General features: G+C 47.2%; 1 protein-coding gene across 1 annotated transcript in view; it reads right to left on the reverse strand.

The window, feature by feature from the left end:
- Positions 1–22,966, reverse strand: part of LOC310862965 (inositol 1,4,5-trisphosphate-gated calcium channel ITPR1-like) — a 146,788-nt gene that overhangs the window by 89,069 nt on the left and 34,753 nt on the right. The window contains exons 12-20 of the mRNA XM_083771087.1: positions 18,776–18,930; positions 17,994–18,093; positions 17,224–17,384; positions 14,577–14,718; positions 13,811–13,972; positions 12,284–12,456; positions 9,441–9,560; positions 8,391–8,588; positions 1,534–1,723 (exon numbers count right to left, since the gene is read on the reverse strand). Coding sequence (XP_083627213.1) covers positions 1,534–1,723; positions 8,391–8,588; positions 9,441–9,560; positions 12,284–12,456; positions 13,811–13,972; positions 14,577–14,718; positions 17,224–17,384; positions 17,994–18,093; positions 18,776–18,930 — 1,401 coding nt within the window. The remainder of the gene's footprint in view (positions 1–1,533; positions 1,724–8,390; positions 8,589–9,440; positions 9,561–12,283; positions 12,457–13,810; positions 13,973–14,576; positions 14,719–17,223; positions 17,385–17,993; positions 18,094–18,775; positions 18,931–22,966) is intronic.

The following is a 22,966-nucleotide window of genomic DNA, read 5'->3' on the forward strand; positions in this document are numbered from 1 at the left end:
CTGTAGTGGGTGGTGAAAATAAATGGCATTTCTTATTTTCAATGATTCATAAACAATTCACAAAATAAGGTAAAAATCGATACATCAATGCCAATCTAATCATCGCAAATGTCATTCCGGCCAATCACTTTTGGCATCTTCACTTTCATGGAGTCTACATGTGCAGCATCATAATACAGACCTTCCAGATTGCCTTGAATTTGCGATGAAATATGCTGGATTTTTATGTGATTTTATGAGGTGATATAGCAATATGCGTAAAGTTACAAAACATGCGGACATTGTTTTAATGTGAAATATGCGGAAAGTTGTGAAATATGCGGAAAGTTTGCGGCATCATGCGCCCGTTATTTGAAATAAATTGACCCCTGCATATAATCTGCGCCATTTGGCTGAACACATGTTTTCTGTTGGGTCTAATAATACCTGTTTTCTGAGGGTCTGGGGTCTATGTGCAGCATCAGCATGCCTCCATTTTAGCCCATAGCACTTGCTACGGGCCTATTTGGCTCAACTTATGTAGCACACCTCTAATTTGGTAGACTCGATGCGAATGGGCGGAGAAGTTGCATCATTTTTGCATATTAAATGTTCTGCGTTTGCCTTCACACTGCGCTGTCATCCGCAGCAACTGGAAACGCAGCAGATGACTTTATCAATTTGTTCAATTCATAAAACTACACAGTGAAATATACATGTGTTAAAAAATATGTACTTTGAGTAATAGTTAGGACTTTAGGACCTAAAGTGACGTGGTTGCAGTGTGTATCGTCGGGGACTGGGATGTGTGTATGTGTGTGTGTGTGTATGTGTGTATGTGTGTATGTGTGTGTGTGTGTGTGTGTGTGTGTGTGTGTGTGTGTGTGTGTGTGTGTGTGTGTGTGTGTGTGTGTGTGCGTGCGTGAGCAATAACGGATGTCTACAACTTTACCAACTTGTTTTATACCTTCAGCATAAGCCTATGATGGTCTGGCCATATTGCAATAAGGGCTTATCCCTTCATTGGACCACGTGTGTCCACGGGACATCTTTACGCGTTGCTGCGTAATAATGCCTTCTCCTTCCTTCTCGTGTGTCAAAATACCAAATTGTTCATCCCACAATGGCACATTCACTCCCTGCGATTGCATTCACACCTGCGGTGGTGATCCGCACTCTGCTGTGCTTTGAATCGAAGTGAAACCCCTGTTTTTTTTTGGCGGAGTAGGGGTCCCCGTCTACGTGCATGTGCAACATCATGTTTAACCCATTTTGGGGCGGGAACCCCTTTTGGTGTTAGCATTACGTTATGCTTTAGCTATTGAAAAATAGCAGATCTACAAGCTCATAGCGCGCCACCGAGTGGCACTCTACGAGCTTGTAGGTCTGCTATTTTTGACTGACATAGAAACATAGCTTTTACAGAGAACTGTCATTTTCAAACAGACATTTTTAGAATCTGATCTCAGGTCAGAATGGGTTGATCAGACCAGTGTGTGTCCACAGTGGAAACCACATATGAATCTGATCTCAGGTCAGAATGGGTTTTAATACCTGCTCCTGGGGGTCCCGGTCCACGTGCATGTGCAGCATCATGCGGCAGAAGGACGCCCGCAGGTCGTAGGGAAGGTCCTCGTCAGACATGCAGCGCAGGATCAGGTCCACGTCCAGCTGGCCCGAGATCTTGTTGATGGCCAGATACTGTCTGTCCAGACACATCCTGGCAAACAGGTTGAGCTGATACCTACACGCACGCACGCACACACGCACACACACACACACACACACACACACACACACACACACACACACAGAGACACCGTTGGTCCAGACACATCCTGGCAAACACACATTTGAAATATGTATATATGTCCACAAGAAGTCCTTGTACAAAGGACATAAACACTGCCAGTGTGCTCCATAGGAGAACAGACAGTCAGTCAGCCAGTATGAGAACAGGCAGTTATAGTCAGTTGACATACTGGTCAGACACAAGGGGCCAGTGAGGCGCTCCAACGTTGAAGCACTGGGCCCTAGTGGTAAGAGGAAGGACTGCAGGCGGACCCGTGGATTCATGACGAGGAAACCCCGTGCCAGCTGGGCTTTAACATTGAGCGCTCGGTTGCACTTAGCGGTTATAGCGCCACCAGCAGGCCGCTTTGTGCAAAACAAGTTTTTGTACAGTACACCTACAGATTTTGTCCAAACATCACGCAAATTGGTACACAGTCTCTCTTTGTATTGTATATAGTTATAGCACGCCATAGTACATATGTATAGCATAGTAGTAAATATGTATAGTTTATATGTATAGTGTATGTATAGTTTCATTATATAGATATTCCACTGTTACTTTCTTAGCTTACGCATGTTTCATGATATTGATAAATGCTTTTATGTGATGTATTCCCATGCTTTTGTTCTTGCTTAAATGTAAGTCGCTCTGGATTAAGAGCGTCTGCTAAATGCCTAAATTGTAAATTGTAAATTGTAGAGCCATTCAACGAAACTGGTCTTTCAGATTTCTCACACTCCATCCTGATTGGTTAAGATTGGCTTCCAAAGTTCACAGGAGTGCTCAGTTTCAAACAAAATGCTGCAAATCATGAACACATCGCGTGATTTCCGTGAAATTGTGCACCCACATTCCCACTAGGCCGAGGACGAAATGCCACATGAACAATTTCAACTCAGCCTCAAGGTGGCGCTATAACTGGGCGAAAAGTGTTTTTACCTCTAACTGCACGGATCTGTGGATAACTTTGTATGCCAACTCCCTAGAGGCCAAGGAAAAACCTTTGTCTGGAATTTTTCACATCTGCTCTTTATAGCGCCACCAGGAGGCCGACATATGTAAAACACATTTTCTATTATTACTCCTTCAGATTTTATCCAAATTTCACGCAAATCGGTACACATGATCTCCATAGTCATGTGATCAAGACAGGTTTGTTTGATTTCTCATATTCCATCCTGATTGGCCACGATTGGCTCCTACAGTTTTCAGGAGTAGCCCGCTTTGTACAAATCGCCACAACTCCTCAACGCAGCGTCCGATTGCCATGAAACTGTGCACGCATATTCCCACTAGGCTGACGAAGAATTCTGGTGGAGACCTGTGCCCAGAACGGCACTTTTTCTAGTTATAAATCACACTTGTGTGAAGTGAGGGACTGGCCCACTGTAGTGACTCTGAAGTGAGTCCCTGGCTGGTATTTATATCGGCCGCATGACGTCTTACGTTGTCATTTAGTGCTCTAAACAAACATTAAAAGTCCATAGACTTGGCTTCCATATGATGTAATCTTCAAAAGCCATGCATTGGAGGGGCTAGCGCTCCTCCAAAACAAACAAACAAGCATACCATAACATGTCAGTTAAGTGAAGTAAAAAATTAGGATTTACAAAAAATCATGTGAAGTGAGGGGCGCTCTTATCATCATACATCACCACATTCCTTGGTCCATACAGACACACAAAGCTGGGCTAGCGCCCACAAATATATAACTAACTGAAACTCTTTTGTGTAAACTAAAATGTTAAGAGAGAATGCCCTTGGTTTTTAGCCCCCGTCAAAATAATTGCTAAAATAAAATAAATAATAAAAATAAAATGCAACTTGCAGACCTGCAATTTGGGCATGGTTTGTTGAATCTGATCCCTGACTAATCCATATTAAAACATAAATGAACTAATGAAATAAATAAAACATCAGAACTCAACTAAAAAAAGCCTTTTCCAAAAAATAAACTAAAGTAGCAAGCTATTAAATCTAAGCAGACATTGGAAACAAGAAAAACAAACTATAACACATAAAGGTGCAGCGTCTTTCACGTTCTCTCCGTATCTGCACACTGGGCGAGACAACCTACAGTATAGTCGGTTGAGCGACGAAACGGAAGAACCCGCCCCCAGGAAATGGCACGCTTCGCAATCTGTCTTCATTCTCCTTGAATGAAACAAGCGTTGTAATTGGTCGGAAAAATATAGTTTCCGGGGAAAATACATACGGCAGCAGTCCCGCCCCTCTAGACACTCTCAGCATCAGGTGTGTGACCTCCAGGTCACACACCTGATGTCCTGAGGGCCAGCATGTGCACCTGGTATATCTCTACCTGAGGGCCAGCATATGCACCTGGTATATCTCTACCTGAGGGCCAGCATGTGCACCTGGTATATCTCTACCTGAGGGCCAGCATGTGCACCTGGTTTATCTCTACCTGAGGGCCAGCATGTGAACCTGGTATATCTCTACCTGAGGGCCAGCATGTGCACCTGGTTTATCTCTACCTGAGGGCCAGCATGTGAACCTGGTTTATCTCTACCTGAGGGCCAGCATGTGCACCTGGTTTATCTCTACCTGAGGGCCAGCATGTGAACCTGGTTTATCTCTACCTGAGGGCCAGCATGTGCACCTGGTATATCTCTACCTGAGGGCCAGCATGTGAACCTGGTTTATCTCTACCTGAGGGCCAGCATGTGAACCTGGTTTATCTCTACCTGAGGGCCAGCATGTGCACCTGGTATATCTCTACCTGAGGGCCAGCATGCGCACCTGGTATATCTCTACCTGAGGGCCAGCATGCACACCTGGTATATCTCTACCTGAGGGCCAGCATGCGCACCTGGTATATCTCTACCTGAGGGCCAGCATGCGCACCTGATATATCTCTACCTGAGGGCCAGCATGTGCACCTGGTATATCTCTACCTGAGGGCCAGCATGTGCACCTGGTATATCTCTACCTGAGGGCCAGCATGTGCACCTGGTATATCTCTACCTGAGGGCCAGCATGTGAACCTGGTATATCTCTACCTGAGGGCCAGCATGTGCACCTGGTATATCTCTAATAGATCTCTACCTGAGGGCCAGCATGTGCACCTGGTATATCTCTAATAGATCTCTACCTGAGGGCTAGCATGTGAACCTGGTATATCTCTAGTAGATCTCTACCTGAGGGCCAGCATGTGCACCTGGTATATCTCTAATAGATCTCTACCTGAGGGCCAGCATGTGAACCTGGTATATCTCTAGTAGATCTCTACCTGAGGGCCAGCATGTGCACCTGGTATATCTCGGTGGGGAAGTCCCTCTGCCTCTCCTGTGCGACGACTTTCAGCCCGGCGCGGCGGACGAGCCTCCGCAGCACGCGGAGCTCGCGGCACACGCTGCTGTCCTCCGGGTCCCACACAGCGCCGTCGCCGTGGCGCGCCACGTTGTCCTTCACCACCACCAGGCCGCCGGGCCGCAGGGCGGCGCCGCAGCGCGCCAGGAACCCCACCAGGTGCTCGTCCGTCAGGTGACCCACGACCCACTGGATCCAGATGAGGTCGTAGCGCCCCGGCTCCGGCACAAAGTCCTGCAGGCCGCAGCAGAAGCATTCGCCGACGCGCTCGGCGCCACCGCCCAGGTAGGAGGCGGCCTCGTCCAGGAAGGCCCGCGACGAGTCCACCATGTCGACGACGTCGAACAGCGGCAGCAGCAGGCCCTTGGTGACGCGGCCGATGCCCGCGCCACAGTCCAGGGCGCGGCCTGTGTCCGCCTTGTCCCCCTCCCCCTCCTCCTCCTCGCCGCCGAGGAACGGCCGTAGGAAGGCGTGCGACGCCACCAGGTCAATGTCGTGGATGCTGCCGTACTCACCCAGCATACCGTCCACGGTGGGACGCACGTTCTGCCAGTACGCCTCGGCGTTGGCGTAGAAGCTCGCCTCCTCCTCCGCCGAGTAGAAGCGGGTCTCCTCCTCGCTGGTGTGGAATCTCGAATCGCCCTCTTCCTCTTTGGAGTAGGAGCCGGTCTCGCCGTTGTCCGCTTCATCGTTGGAGTAGAATCGCTTCTCTTCCTCGTCGGTGTAGAAACTCCAATCGCTCCCGTCGGACAGCCTCTCGCAGTCTTTGGAGTATAAGTTGGAATCGCCATCTTCCTCATTGGAGTATAGGTTCGCATCGCCTTCTCCCTCTTTGGAGTAGACGCTCAAATCACCCTCTTTGGAGTATACGTTTACATTGCCCTGCCCGTCTTGGGAGTACAAGTTCCAATCATCCTCTTCCTCGTTCAAGTATAAGTTTGCAAGGCCCTCTCCCTCTTTGGAATATAAGTTTGCATGGCCCTCTCCCTCTTTGGAATATAAGTTTGCATGGCCCTCTCCCTCTTTGGAGTGTAAGTTTGCATGGCCCTCTCCCTCTTTGGAATATAAGTTTGCATGGCCCTCTCCCTCTTTGGAATATAAGTTTGCATGGCCCTCTCCCTCTTTGGAATATAAGTTTGCATGGCCCTCTCCCTCTTTGGAGTATAAGTTCGCATCGCCCTCTCCCTCTTTGGAGTATAAGTTTGCATGGCCCTCTCCCTCTTTGGAGTAAAAGTTTGCATGGCCCTCTCCCTCTTTGGAATATAAGTTCGCATTGCCCTCTCCCTCTTTGGAGTATAAGTTCGCATTGCCCTCTCCCTCTTTGGAGTATAAGTTCCAATCATCCTCTTCCTCGTTCGAGTATAAGTTTGCATGGCCCTCTCCCTCTTTGGAATATAAGTTTGCATGGCCCTCTCCCTCTTTGGAGTGTAAGTTTGCATCGCCCTCCCCCTCTTCTGAGTGTAAGTTTGCATTGCCCTCTCCTTCTTTGGAGTGTAAGTTTGCATCGCCCTCCCCCTCTTCTGAGTGTAAGTTTGCATTGCCCTCTCCTTCTTTGGAGTATAAGTTCGCATCGCCCTCCCCCTCTTCTGAGTGTAAGTTTGCATTGCCCTCTCCTTCTTTGGAGTACAAGTTCCAATCATCCTCTTCCTCGTCGGTGTAGAAACACTTCTCGCCCCCTTCCTGGTCGGAGTGGAATCGCGTCTCGTCCTCTTCCTCGTTGCTCATGTTGTCATCTCTCAAATGTCCGGCGTCATTTATAGAGTGACACCACAAGCGGTGTATGCTCCCGCCGTCTGAGGGCTGTCCGGTTACTGGTCCTCCGAACCGCTGAGAACACACGGCCCTGTCCGTTAACTGGTCACCCTCTGAACCGGTGAGCAGCTAAACGTGGGCTGCCCTGTCCAGTTACAAGGGTTGTGCCAATATTTCGATAAAGCGGTACGTCCTCTCCCGATATATCGGCCTCCCGGCAATACCGCAATATATCGAATATTTTTATATAGATCAGTTAGTGCTAGTAGTGGTACCCGTTGTTGTGGACAGTTTGCAAAGTTGCGGACAGTGTTTTACTGTTTGGATGAGGCAAGATTCATGTACTTATTGGCCAGTTTGTGACACAAAAAATGTTGTAAGATTCTGGAATGAATACACAATTCCAGATTTTTGCCTTTTATGGTTATTTTCTTTTCATTTTCAGTTACAGATACTGATATAGCATTGATGAAATCTCTTCTGAATATGGCAATATATCGAATATCGTAATATTATCATTATCAACCGGCTACTGCAGTGCTGTAACACAGTGTCTGCTCAGCTTGGTCTCTGGCCATATTCTCTGAACACAGTTCAACCCATCTGGTCACCGTTTGGTCACTGTCGGCAAGCATAGGGGCGTCAGCAATTATGTGGAGGACACGATGACACGTCATGTTGCTACGGAAGCCTGCGGTTGCGTCACCACGTCGCCATGCCGTGTAAATATAGGTTATGTGTTTAAACAGAACGTGTAGCATTGCCCCTTTATGGCCAATAATGAGTGGATCAACTCGTACCGGACAGCACACAGGTGTCTCCAACGAAGGCGGATGTCAAGCGGAAGTGCGGAAGGCACTCTGCGTGGCCGCCACTCAAGTGACTACTGGCCAATCACAGCGCGTCTTTTCCGGGAATTATTCAATCCAAGGGAGCTTTCGCTATGCTTCGCAAGGAATATCGGGAAAGCTTGCCTCCATGTTGAAGGAGCCGTCTACCTTTCTATGTCTATGGTTTACGTAGTAGCTGATGACCTCGTGGTCCTCTGATTGGCCCAGGTCCTTGTGGGTGGGGTTTACCTGTAGTAGCTGATGACCTCCTGGTCCTCTGATTGGCCCAGGTCCCTGTGGGCGGGGTTTATTACCTGTAGTAGCTGATGACCTCCTGGTCCTCTGATTGGCCCAGGTCCCTGTGGGCGGGGTTTATTACCTGTAGTAGCTGATGACCTCCTGGTCCTCTGATTGGCCCAGGTCCCTGTGGGCGGGGTTTATTACCTGTAGTAGCTGATGACCTCCTGGTCCTCTGATTGGCCCAGGTCCCTGTGGGCGGGGTTTATTACCTGTAGTAGCTGATGACCTCCTGGTCCTCTGATTGGCCCAGGTCCCTGTGGGCGGGGTTTATTACCTGTAGTAGCTGATGACCTCCTGGTCCTCTGATTGGCCCAGGTCCCTGTGGGCGGGGTTTATTACCTGTAGTAGCTGATGTCCTCCTGGTCCTCTGATTGGCCCAGGTCCTTGTGGGCGGGGTTTATTACCTGTAGTAGCTGATGACCTCCTGGTCCTCTGATTGGCCCAGGTCCTTGGCGTCCTGTGCCAGCTCTCGTATGCTCTTGCTGCGGACCTCCTTCTGGCGGTCCTTCCAGAAGAGCCACACCTCCTCCTCATCCTCCTCCGACTCCACCGAGTTCTCCCCGAGGGACGCGCCCTCCACCTCGAACCGGGACAGCACCAGCCTGTTGGGGGCGGGACAACACCCAACATTACCTAAATAAACTAATCCTAACCGGGACAGCACCAGCCTGTTGGGGGCGGGGGGGACAACACCCAACATTTCCTAAATAAACTAACCCTAACCGGGACAGCACCAGCCTGTTGGGGGCAGGGGGGACAACACCCAACATTACCTAAATAAACTAACCCTAACCGGGACAGCACCAGCCTGTTGGGGGCAGGGGGGACAACACCCAACATTACCTAAATAAACTAACCCTAACCGGGACAGCACCAGCCTGTTGGGGGCAGGGGGGACAACACCCAACATTACCTAAATAAACTAACCCTAACCGGGACAGCACCAGCCTGTTGGGGGCAGGGGGGACAACACCCAACATTACCTAAATAAACTAACCCTAACCGGGACAGCACCAGCCTGTTGGGGGCAAGGAGGACAACACCCAACTTTACCTAAATAAACTAACCCTAACCGGGACAGCACCAGCCTGTTGGGGGCGGGGGGGACAACACCCAACATTACCTAAATAAACTAACCCTAACCGGGACAGCACCAGCCTGTTGGGGGCGGGGGGACAACACCCAACTTTACCTGAATAAACTAACCCTAACCGGGACAACACCAGCCTGTTGGGGGCGGGGGGGACAACACCCAACATTACCTAAATAAACCGAGACATTGCCAAAGCATTTCCGGGGGTCCCCGGCCAAAAACATTGAGAAGAAAGTGCCTAGACCAGGCGTCTGGTCTAGGCGCTTTCTTGCCGCCTGTTGACACGTATATGTGCCCGTATCCTAACATAATGTAGATGCTGTGGTTAACATTCTAGGTATTACAGGTACAAGTGACTCACTTGGTCTCTATGAGGATGTCTCCGTTGGCTGGGTCCAGCACGGCGTTACAGATCAGCTCCTGGGTCACGGGGATGGACTTGTTCATGGAAACACACAGGTCTGAGAGGTAGTCCAGGAACCTAAAGAACACAATTAACCACAGATTCCTGGGTCAGACACACACACACACAGGTCTGAGAGGTAGTCCAGGAACCTAAAGAACACAATTAACCACAGATTCCTGGGTCAGACACACACACACAGGTCTGAGAGGTAGTCCAGGAACCTAAAGAACACAATTAACCACAGATTCCTGGGTCAGACACACACACACACACACACACACACACACACACACACAGGTCTGAGAGGTAGTCCAGGAACCTAAAGAACACAATTAACCACAGATTCCTGGGTCAGACACAAACACACACACACACACACACACACACACAGGTCTGAGAGGTAGTCCAGGAACCTAAAGAACACAATTAACCACAGATTCCTGGGTCAGACACACACACACACAGGTCTGAGAGGTAGTCCAGGAACCTAAAGAACACAATTAACCACAGAGTCCTGGGTCAGACACAAACACACACACACACACACACACACACACACAGGTCTGAGAGGTAGTCCAGGAACCTAAAGAACACAATTAACCACAGATTCCTGGGTCAGACACACACACACAGGTCTGAGAGGTAGTCCAGGAACCTAAAGAACACAATTAACCACAGAGTCCTGGGTCAGACACACACACACACACACACACACACACACACACACACACACACACACACACACACACACACACACACACAGGTCAGAGAGGTAGTCCAGGAACCTAAAGAACACAATTAACCACAGAGTCCTGCGTCAGACACACACACACACACACACACACACACACACACACACACACACACACACACACAGGTCTGAGAGGTAGTCCAGGAACCTAAAGAACACAATTAACCACAGAGTCCTACTCCTGGGTCACACACACACACACACACACACACACACACACACACACACACACACACACACACACACACACACACACACACACACACACACACACACACACACACACACACAGGTCTGAGAGGTAGTCCAGGAACCTAAAAAACACAACCACAACCACCAGTTCATTGTGAGAGGTACAGAACCACACATGCACGCACGCACGCACGCACGCACGCACGCACAGGTTTGAAAAGCGCCGCATTACGAGGTGGCAACACCATCCTCTGAGACACCCAGCTGACCTCTGCTAAGGAATCGTTAACGTGCGTGAGAAGGACATAAAACCAAGCCAAGCACCTGGCTGTGAGACACACATGATTCTACCGTCAATTCAATCTGCCGGCGGAATTCGATTACATGTACTATATACCACATATATGCATATATAGAGCACAAGCCCCGGGCCAAACAATGTACTCCTTTTTACACATGTGATTACCGTGTCCAATGAGCACAGCATCCCCCGCCAGCCATTCATTCATTAATTCGATCGTCTTTAAATCACCAGACTTGGATAAAGCGTGATGCATTAAACGCATTCAGCAGACTCACATTAAACATTCTAAACGTTGACACTTAACGCACGAGACTAACATTAAAACATATACGCAGCAACAGTGAGGGTCACACACACACACACACACGCACGTACACATTCCACGGATCATTTTACATTTAACGTAAGTCATGTGTTATCAAAGCGACACTATGTTAACGTCCCGTTATGTTATGCTATATTAAAACTGCCTAGAGGGAGAGCGATTATTGTGTCCATAGGAGACGATTTCCAAACTTGGCTTGTGATTGGTTGTCAGTGGGCGCTCTGCCGTGTTCATTTTGACCGCACGCGAGTGGTCATAATGCCTCCTGACACTAAATCTAACCCTAACTCTAACCCTAACCCCAGGCGCGTATAGTGTGGATCAAAATGATTGACTGGGCAAATTATCATCGCGGTATCATATCGGTTTTAACCAGCCACGTATCAGCTTTAACCAACCACAAATTTGTTTTTGGCCAAAAAAAAGTAGTCCTGTTCTGTTCTTTGTCTATATAGTAGTGTCTATTTGTACGTCTCTAAATGTTTTGATGAATTGAACATGGTGGACCCTCTTGTAAACAAGTGTAATGCTTCATTTGGTCGTCCACTCACAGTTAACAGTCTTTGTATTGAGTTTGTGCTTGAAATGTACTGTAATTCTGCAAACTGTTAATAAATATTTCAATCAATCAATCAATCAATGTTGGAAAAATAGTGGCGGCAGCAGGATTGACTAGCCCAGCATGCTAGCGAGGTGGCTACCAGAATGGGTTTTCTGTCTGTGTTAGAACGTGAGAAACCCCCGCCCGGGTGGGCGTCCCAATACTAGCTACTGCTAGTACCTGGCGGTGTAAAACAAGCGATCCCTAGGCATCCATCACCTACAGCAGTTTAATATCAAGGTCCACTGGTTGAAAACCACTGACCTACAGACACGATATAAGCTAGATGGAGGGAGGGAGGTGGACGTCACAAACGTAACATGGAGAGCTGTGAGGCGAACCGTTGCTATCTGATCTGCACCAAACCTGACACCAACACTGTTCAAGGGTCTGCCATGAGAATAGTCAACCACTGTGTGGTCCCCAGGGGTCTCCAGGGGCCACGTGGCACAGGGGTATACAGTGGCCGGATGGGAACCGTGAGGTTTCCAGTTTGATCCCTGTGGGCTCCCCCAGAGTTAGTGTCCTTGCATGAGCAAGACTCTGAACCCCTAATTGCTCTACCTGGGTTCTGGGTTCTAATGGACCAGACCAGTACCTGGGTTCTAATGGACCAGACCAGTACCTGGGCTCCCGGTTCTTGCGGACCAGGCTGACGAACGTGTCTATCTCTGCGGCGGTGATGTGCTTCTCCAGCAGCTTGCGGTTGTTGTGCAGCAGAGCGGTGATGGTGTCTTCGGCCAGGACGTCGTACCCGATCTGCTTCTGCATGAAGCGGAACTGCTTGGCGATGTACTCCTGTGAGACACATACACACACACACACACACACACACACACACACACACACACACACACACACACACACACACACACACACACACACACAGAGAGAAACACACAACATTAACCCATTCTGACCCGAGATCAGATTCTAAAAATGTCTTCTACATCCTGACAGTTTTCTGTAAAAGCTATGTTTCTATGTCAGTCGTTCTTCGATTTTTCAAAAATAGCAGACCTACAAGCTTGTAGCGCACCACTCGGTGGCGCGCTATGAGCTTGTAGATCTGCTATTTTTCAATAGCTAAAGCATAACATAATGCTAACACCAAAAGGGGTGCCCGCCCCAAAATGGGTTAAGGTATGAACTGCTTGGTGATGTACTCCTGTGAGACACATACACACACACATAGAAACACACAACATTAAGGTATATGAACTGTTTGGCGATGAGACGTGCACGCCAGACTTACATCAAAGGCGTAAGAAGGAGTGGCACCCTTCTCACATGCAGGCACACTGACTATGTAGAAAATAAAAGCATGGCACAAAAAAAAAGGTTACAGACCCCTGAGTTTAGATCCCTCAAAGGTGGTTCGGAAATGGAACAACAAAAAAAAATCTTCTTGCCCTGAAGTTGGCGTGTCACTATTCAGGTCGGAAGATGCATGATATAAACATCATAAAAAAATAAAGAAACAGATTATCGCAGTGGCATGTTTTTTTTCCCCACGATTCTGCCAGACTCTTTGACTTTGTCTTTCCACCCGTCTTTCAGCGATCAACGGGTGGATCGTCGTGAAGAATAATGTTAAAAACAAGCCATGGGTGGCAGAGATTAGCTGGCCACAGACGGACACACACACACACACACACACACACACACACACACACACGGACGAACACATACAGACGGAGTGCAAAACATACTCTCTCCCCATGCCTTCGGCCTGGTGGAGACAAATACGATTTAAAATGTTTAGTGAAAACGCTCTCAATCCCTGGCCAGGGCAGAGCAGACAATGGTTTCATTGAGTGTGTGAATGTACTTCCTACTAGTGTAGTACGTGGGAACACTGGGAGGTCACTGTAAATGTGGCACACGTGCAGCAGTAACAGTGTGGGTGTGGGGTGTGTGTGTGGGGGGGGGGGGGGGGGGGGGAGAGAGAGAGAGACATTGTAGCAGTAATATGGTTGTTGCTGTGTGTGTACATTCTGCAGAGGGGGATTTTCCATTGGACGAGGTTAATTGAGTTGGCGTGACAACGATCAACAGGACATTCAATTATAAGGCGTTTATCTCTGGCGTGCCAGACGTTGGTCTTTACATTCCATAGCATGTTAATGTACTTAGATTACTTATATATTACCTGGTTCTTGCGGTAGTCCTGCTGGGAGTGACGCAACACGCGGTAACACAGGCGGCAGATGTGCCTGAAGGGGGCGTGTCTCTGGTCGGCCAGCTCCTCCAATCGCAGCATGGGACCGTCCCCCCCGCTGTCCGTGAACGGAGCCTGCAGCAGCTTGAAGATCTGAGCTCGCACGCACACGCACACGCACACGCACACGCACACACACACACACACACACACACACACACACACACACACACACACACACACACACACACACACATTACTACACTAACCTGTTTCAGAATGTTCTCTCAAATCAGCCCGCCAAGGGGGCTTCTGCCAGAAATATGTTTGTTTCTCTTTACATGAGTTGGGCGTTGTCATATTCTACCACAGCCTGAAAACCCATTCTGGGAGCGAGCTAGGTAGCATGGCTGGGCTAAGTTATAAAGACGTGTTGGAATCCTGCTTATCTTTGTGCCAACCGCAAACAACAGTTTTTTAGTTTTAGTTTTTTTTGCCGCTAAAGTCGAGTTTTACACCGCAGCTGGTAAAGACATATGATATGACGGAGTCCAACAGACATGGCCGGTTAAGACTGAGGTTAGGGTTTGGGGTATCTGCTGGGTGAGCAACTCCATGTTCTCTACTGCCCTCTATCTTCTGGGTGAGCAGCTCCATGCAAGTGGATGGGAGGGGAATTCCAGTGCCGTCTCTATTATTTATAACTCTGTGGGAGCTGCACTAACCTGTTGACCTCCTGCCACTAGGGGGAGCTAACCTGCTTGAGGATGTTCTGCTCTCTCATCAGTTTCTGTCTCTCTCGGTTGGGTTTGTTGACCATGATCTCCAGGACGTCCTGACCGTTGTTGGGGATGTCCACCACGAAGAAGACCAGGTCTTCAAGGAGCTTGGTCACTGCTCTGGAGAACGCACACACGCCACGCACGACATGCAAGACACGCACGGCACGCACGCACACACACATGCCACGCACGACACGCACGCACACATGCCACGCACGCAACGCACACACGCCACGCACGACACGCACGGCACGCACGCACGCACACACACATGCCACACACGACATGCACGCACGCACACCACGCACACGCCACGCACGCACACATGCCACATAAAACACACATAAAACACACACAAAACTAACAAAGCAGCATTGACTCTACAGACAGACTTAAATACTTTCATTATTCATCAAGAATGGCAACACTAACCCATTCATTGATTTATAGATCAGCTATTTTAGCTATTTCCACGCTTCCACTCAACAACATGAGTGAGTTGCAGTGTAAACATCCATATACCGCCTCTCACCTATAGCCAGCAAGTGCTTTGAGCAACTGGTCAAAGCTCAAATATGTCCTATGCTCCCCCCCCACCTTGGACCCCTTGCAGTTTGCCTATCGCACCAACAGGAGCACGGAGGACGCGATCTCTCATGTCCTTCATACTGCCCTCTCCCACCTGGAGGGGAGGAACACCTACGTGAGATTACAGCTCAGCGTTCAACACGATAGTACCATCTAGGCTCGTCAGTAAGCTTCAGGATCTGGGTCTGCACACAGCTCTGTGCGACTGGATCCTGGACTTTCTGACGGGCCGCCCCCAGGTGGTGAGAGTCGGCGACTGCACCTCCTCCCCACTGACTCTCGGTACAGGAGCGCCACAGGGCTGTGTTCTCGGTCCACTCCTCTACTCTCTCTACGCCCACGACTGTGTGGCCACACATGCTTCAAACACCATTGTGAAGTTTGCCGATGATACGGTGGTGGTGGGGCTGATCACCGGAGATGACGAGGCAGCGTACAGAGAGGAAGTGAACAACCTTGAGCAGTGGTGTAAAGAAAATCATCTCCTGATGAACGTCTCCAAGACCAAAGAGGTCATCGTGGACTACAGGCGGGGGAGGGACCCACAACTTCCCGTCACCATCAACGGCGCTGTGGTGGAGAGGGTGGAAACCTTTAAGTACTTGGGGGTGAACATCCACGAGCAACTTACACACAACGGTGGTGGTTGCAAAAGCGCAACAGCGCCTATATGGACTCCGACGCCGCAAGAAGTTCGGCCTGAGAACTTCTACAGAGGGACTATTGAGAGCCTGCTGACAAGCAGCTTGCACCAGCTGGTATGGGAGCTGCACAGACAGAGACCACAAGGCTCTCAGGAGGGTGGTGCGCTCGGCCGAGCACATCACTGGATGTCGGCTGCCCAGTCTGGAGGAGCTGTACGACCAGCGCTGTCTCAGCAAGTCGCGGAGAATCATCAAAGACCCCACACACCCCCATAACAGACTCTTCGTGTTGCTGCCCTCAGGAAAGCGGTACCGAAGCGTCAAAGCCAGCACAACCAGGCTCAAGAGCAGTTTCCTTCCCCAGGCCGTAAGACTGCTAAACAAAATGAACAATGCACTTTATTCATGTATTAAGGCCTTGAGGGCTGAGTTTTTTTTAACCTTTTAAATAACCGTTTAAATGGGGTTGCACTGTTATTTATATTTTATTGTGTATTGTGGAGCACCCCTAACCTAAGTTTTTCACAATGCTGTACTTGTACATCTGTGTGACAATAAAACTCTTGAATCTTGAATCTTGAATCGTTCCGACAGGCTGCTCTAACCAGACTGTCCAGAAAGACGCGGGCAAAAATCATTGATTTTGCGATGAATATAGGTTTTCATGTGATTGTATGTGGTGAAATTGCGGGAAGTGGTGAAATATGCGGAAAGTTGCAAAATAAATGAAAAAAAACATAAATGCGAAATATGCGAAAAGATGCGAGAGGTTGCAAAATATGCAGGACTTTATGTGATTTAATGCAGTGAAATATGCGGGAAGTTGCAAAATACGCGGGAAGTTTGCGTGATTTTGCGCCTCCTTTTTGAAGAAACGGACCCCTGCATAATCTGCATCATTTGGCTGATTATGCAGTAAATTATGCAATTGCATAAACATTTTTTTGGAGGGTCTAACTAACCTCCCTCCTAGATGGTGCTGTAACCCAGTGGTTCCAAAAGTTGGGTCCGGGGACCCCAGGTTGTCCTTGAGAGAGTTCCAGGGTGTCCCCAGCTAAATGATAATTAGGAACCAAATGAACCCTAATGGGTCTGTAACTCAAGAGAGTGTACAAATGGAACCAAATGGACCCGTTAGGGTCCATAATTTAACTCTCAGAGTTCAATTAACTGATTTTACAATATACATTGGGGTCCCAGAGAGGTCCGTAACCTAATTCTGGTCAAGCCTTTGGGGATGAAAATCGGTGAAAATCACTGCCAGAGGCGTAAAAATCTTCTATTATGGCGGTCCTTGGCATATATTCTCTAATGGGGGTCCACGGGCGAATGAGTGTCAATTTGGGGGTCCTTGGCATGAAAAAGTTTGGGAACCACTGCCGTAACCTACCTCCTCTCGTTCTGCGTGATGGTTCCTTTCTCCAGCTTGCCAGCGATGGAGGCCAGCACCTTGCTGGCGTCGTTGGCGAAGTCCAGGTCGCGCACCTCGGCGGGCGACACGGGCACGATGGCGAACGCCTCCTTGTCCTCCTTGAGCGTCGACGTGCCGATCTGTGGAGCGACGAGGACCCCGGCGGAACGTCACTTATACTATACTGTAAAAATGGTGCATTTATATATGGTGCTTTTTATCCATAAATTATAATGCCGTTTATAATGAGGTCGCATGACTGTATAGGCCAGGTGCTACACAAACTGTATAAGCCAGGTATACTACACAAGCTGATTACCCCCCCCCCCCCATTCCCCCCAGCAGGCAGAAAAGTATGCTTAAATGCATATTTGGAAAATGTTTCAGATGAATTTTTTTATAAAAAGAATCAAATAAAGGATGATTTGAATCGAACATTTAGGAAAGGTCATGGAAGGGGAACCTTCTGAGAGCTTCACGTGGCAAAGATAATCTATACTTCAAAATCCCTAAATGGTTCAGAAAGACACTGTATGTGAAACCATTTAGGCCTGACTAGATTTGTGCCGCATTTCTATGATTTTTCAAAAAATAGCAGACCTACAAGCTCGTAGTGCGCCACTCGGTGGCACGCTATGAGCTTGTAGATCTGCTATTTTCCAATAGCTAAAGTATAACAAAATGCTTAGTTAAAACACCAAAAGAATGGGTTAAACAGTGGGTTGAACGAGCGTGAAGGTTCAACTCACGCGCAGCATGACCGGTTTCTCCTCCTCCTTGTCGATGGGATGGTTAGTGCTGTGGACCCACGTGTTGGTGCACAGGTGTCTGAGACGCACGTACGAGTTCCTACACGCGCACACACACACACACACACACACACACGCACACGCACACGCACACGCACAACTTCATCGCATGTTTGCAGGCAGATGGATTTCCCTACAAGCTTCCATGATTACAGTTTCAATAGATAATCATTAGATGATTTGTAAAATGTCAATTACAGGACGACTATCTTAGAGGAGGGCTGGGGACAGTTCAGAAACCTGTCTACTCACTCTGTGTCTCAGAGGAGGGCTGGGGACAGTTCAGAAACCTGTCTACTCGCTCTGTGTCTCAGAGGAGGGCTGGGGACAGTTCAGAAACCTGTCTACTCGCTGTGTCTCAGAGGAGGGCTGGGGACAGTTCAGAAACCTGTCTACTCACTCTGTGTCTCAGACGAGGGCTGTGGACAGTTTAGAAACCTGTCTACTGACTCTGTGTCTCAGAGGAGGGCTGGGGACAGTTCAGAAACCTGTCTACTCACTCTGTGTCTCAGAGGAGGGCTGGGGACAGTTCAGAAACCTGTCTACTCACTCTGTGTCTCAGATGTATTATTTACCTGACTCCTCCCTCAGGGTTTATTTAATGTGTTATTTACCTGACTCCTCCCCTCAGGGTTTAATGTGTTATTTACCTGACTCCTCCCCTCAGGGTTTAATGTGTTATTTACCTGACTCCTCCCCTCAGGGTTTAATGTATTATTTACCTGGGTACCAGAGAGTCTCCTCCCCTCAGGGTTGTGGGGTCAAGTTCAAAGATGGAGGAGATGTCGTTCCCGTCGGGCACGGAGACCAGGGTGTACATCACCTTGTCCTGGACGTTCCTGAGACGCGCACGCATTACCTCCTGGTCTGAATCCAGCTGGAGAGGAGAGGAGAGGGAGAGGAGAGGAGAGGAGAGGAGAGGAGAGGAGAGGAGAGGAGAGGAGAGGAGAGGAGAGGAGAGGAGAGGAGAGGAGAGGAGAGGAGAGGAGAGGGAGAGGAGAGGAGAGGAGAGGAGAGGAGAGGAGAGGAGAGGAGAGGAGAGGAGAGGAGAGGAGAGGAGAGGAGAGGAGAGGAGAGGAGAGGAGAGGAGAGGAGAGGAGAGGAGAGGAGAGGAGAGGAGAGCAATGACAAGTATTAAAAAGTGCTTCTAACTAAACCTCCTAACTCCATTGGCTCCTCCAACTGTCAGACAAAACATCTAACTCCAACGTGTGGAGATAGTCGTTTTGATTAGAATCATTGATCAGAATGACAGTCAGACATTCTTTTTCTTTTTTTTTAATCTCCACATTAATGGTGAAAAACCTCCTAACACATTGAGCTGGATTTGGGTAGTTATTGATTGATTGATTGATTGAAATCTTTATTTCACAGTATGTAGAATAGACTGCTATACTTTGTGGATGAAACCATGAAAAGCACAAGACCTGTTTACAACAGCGTCCACCATTTTCAATTCATCATAACAAATATACAACGAATATACACACATGAAAAAACAGGAAACCATATAAAGAAAGTAAAACAAGGGAAAACATGTAGGCCTACGCTACAGTATGGGATAAGGGAGGGGATGGGGGGGGGATGTCAGCGGTGCTCAACCTTTTTCATGTCAAGGACCCCCAGAATTATCTCTATTGGGCTACGGACCCCCATCTCAAAATATGTAGTTCCAGGGACCCCCCAGAAGCCAATATTTTTGTTAAAAATGTTCACTCTGAAATATATATTCAATGATCACTTCATGGTCTCTCTCCCTCCTACCTCTCTGACCTAATTGTGCCCTACGCCCCATCTAGAGCATTAAGGTGGGGTGGGTTCTGGAAGTGAGGCCAAGTAACTGATAATATAAGAACACATTGAGCTGTATTTGGGTAAAGTGATGATAATATAAGAACACATTGAGCTGTATTTGGGTAAAGTGATGATAATATAAGAACACATTGAGCTGTATTTGGGTAAAGTGATGTTAATATAAGAACACATTGAGCTGTATTTGGGTACAGCGATGATAATATAAGAACACATTGAGCTGTATTTGGGTAAAGTGATGATAATATAAGAACACATTGAGCTGTATTTGGGTAAAGTGATGATAATATAAGAACACATTGAGCTGTATTTGGGTAAAGTGATGATAATATAAGAACACATTGAGCTGTATTTGGGTAAAGTGATGATAATATAAGAACACATTGAGCTGTATTTGGGTAAAGTGATGATAATATAAGAACACACTGAGCTGTATTTGGGTAAAGTGATGATAATATAAGATACATTGAGCTGACACCACGTATAAAGTCACCATACCAACTTTAATGACGCAGTGTTGTGTTTTTTTGTTCATATTTCGGACAAAGCTGGTTTCTGATCGACAGCAGAGATATATTCTATGTCCAAAAAGTGCTACAGGGTCATGATGTCAGCGCTAAAGAGCTAGCAGGGCACTGAGTTCAGTGGGATAGATATAGCGGATAAAAGATTCCCAGCTCAAAGAGGCCCTTTGAACCAAAAAACACAATGATTTGGTCCAATTACTTGCTTAATTTAATTCAATACATACCAGTATAATGTTGTAGTTTTAATTTAATAAGCCAAAGTAGCCAAGAACAACTCATGACCCACTGATATTATCCAGTGTTCCCAGCACAAGGACTTTAGTATAGTTAATGTAGTGGTGAGTGACATTTACGATACTGTGAGAACTTTATTACCAGCAAACCGATCATGTATTTACTGTAAGAGATCATAGCTATGGAGTGTTTGTTCAGTAAAAGTGATAAATAGCTATATATTGTGACAGTAATCATTGTTAGAGTGTTTGTTTAGTATCAGTGATAAATAGCTATATATTGTGACTGTAATCATTGCTAGAGTGTGTGTTCAGTAACAGTGATAAATAGCTATATATTGTGACTGTAATCATTGCTAGAGTGTTTGTTCAGTAACAGTGATAAATAGCTATATATTGTGACAGTAATCATTGCTATAGTGTTTGTTCAGTAACAGCGTTAAAAAGCTTCAACACTGTTACTGAACACTATATCAATGATTTACTGTCACATTATATCACTGTTTACTGAACAAACTCTCTATACTAGCAATGATTACTGTCACAATTAGAGCTATTTAACACTGTTACTGAACACTCTAGCAATGATTACTGTCACAATATAGAGCTATTTAACACTGTTACTGAACAAACACTATATAGCAATGATTACTGTCACAATATAGAGCTATTTAACACTGTTGCTGAACAAACACTATATAGCAATGATTACTGTCGCAATATAGAACTATTTAACAAAACAAAACAAAATTCACATAAATGCCCTTTAAGCTGCTCTTCGTGAGTTTACATATAATATTTTGTAATATCAGTCCGTCCGTGTGTTTCCTCATAGTCTATCACTGCTAGAGAACAGCTGCAGGTCACAAAACGCACCACACACACACACACACACACACACACACACACACACACACACACACACACACACACACACACACACACACACACACACACACACACACACACACACACACACACACACACACACACACACACACACACACACACTTCTCAGTGAACCGCTGCCATCTACTGGCCACGCATGAGTACTTGATGCCTTCTCTCACCATGGACTCCACAGGCATCTGTCTCTCACTCTATAATATACTGTCACTTTAATACAGAAACAATTACAATACAATAATACGTAATACAGTATCTGCGTGCTCTGCTTGCGCAAGTAATAACAAATGTATCAATAACCCGGTTATCAATAAGGTCTGGGCTTGTCGAGCCTGTTAGCGGCCCATGACGCCATGTTTAAACAATCGATCAAGAAATAAATGTAATCACCCACGCAAGGTTATAATAGTTTGTAATTTTTCATCATAGTTTAGTTAGTTTTGTCAATTGTTTTAATTCAGTTAGTTTTAATGAGCATTTAGAGAAAATGTATTTTTTTTAATTTTAGTTGTCATTATTTTGTTAGTTTTAGTATTATACGAACCTTGCATCCATGCAGGTACAAACATGTCAGTCTAAAAATGCATTCAATTTACAATTACAATTTAGGCATTTAGCAGACGCTCTTAATCCAGAGCGACTTACATTTAAGCAAGAACAAAAGCATGGGAATACATCACATAAAAGCATTTATCAATATCATGAAACATGCGTAAGCTAAGAAAGTAACAGTGGAATATCTATATAATGAAACTATACATACACTATACATATAAACTATACATATTTACTACTATGCTATACACATGGCGTGCTATGACTATATACAATACAATTATAGTGCTGTCTACATAACATGCTATAAGTCTGTGTCAAATGCTATCTAAGCCAACAGAAATGCTATCTAAGGGGTTAGGGTAAGTGCTATGGGCCATGATGGAGTCTGAAAAGGTGGGTTTTCAGGCTACGGCGGAAGATTGGGAGTGATGCTGCAGTTCTGACTGCAATGGGAAGTGCATTCCACAGTTTTGGAGCCAGAAGGGAGAAGAGTTTGGGACGTGTGGAGCGTTGTCCCGGCGTTTTTAGTGAGGGTACTTCCAGTTTCCCTGCGTTGGCTGATCTGAGTGCGCGGGAGGGTTTGTAGGGTTCAATCATACTTGTAAGATATGGGGGAGCCATACCTTTGGTTGCTTTGAATGCCAGCATCAGAGTTTTGTATTCTGTGCGGGCAGCGACCGGGAGCCAGTGGAGGGAGCGGAGCAGGGGGGAGACATGTGAGAATTTTGGCTGGTTGAAGACCAAGCGCGCTGCTGCATTTTGGATCAGCTGGAGAGGCTTAAGTGCACATGCTGGTAGGCCAGTAAGGAGGGAGTTACAATAGTCGAGTTTTGACAAGACTGTTGTCTGGATTAGGAGCTGGGCTGATTCCTGGGTG

This window comes from Protomyctophum parallelum (assembly GCF_964188405.1).
Source record: "Protomyctophum parallelum genome assembly, chromosome: 8".
Classification (NCBI taxonomy): domain Eukaryota; kingdom Metazoa; phylum Chordata; class Actinopteri; order Myctophiformes; family Myctophidae; genus Protomyctophum; species Protomyctophum parallelum.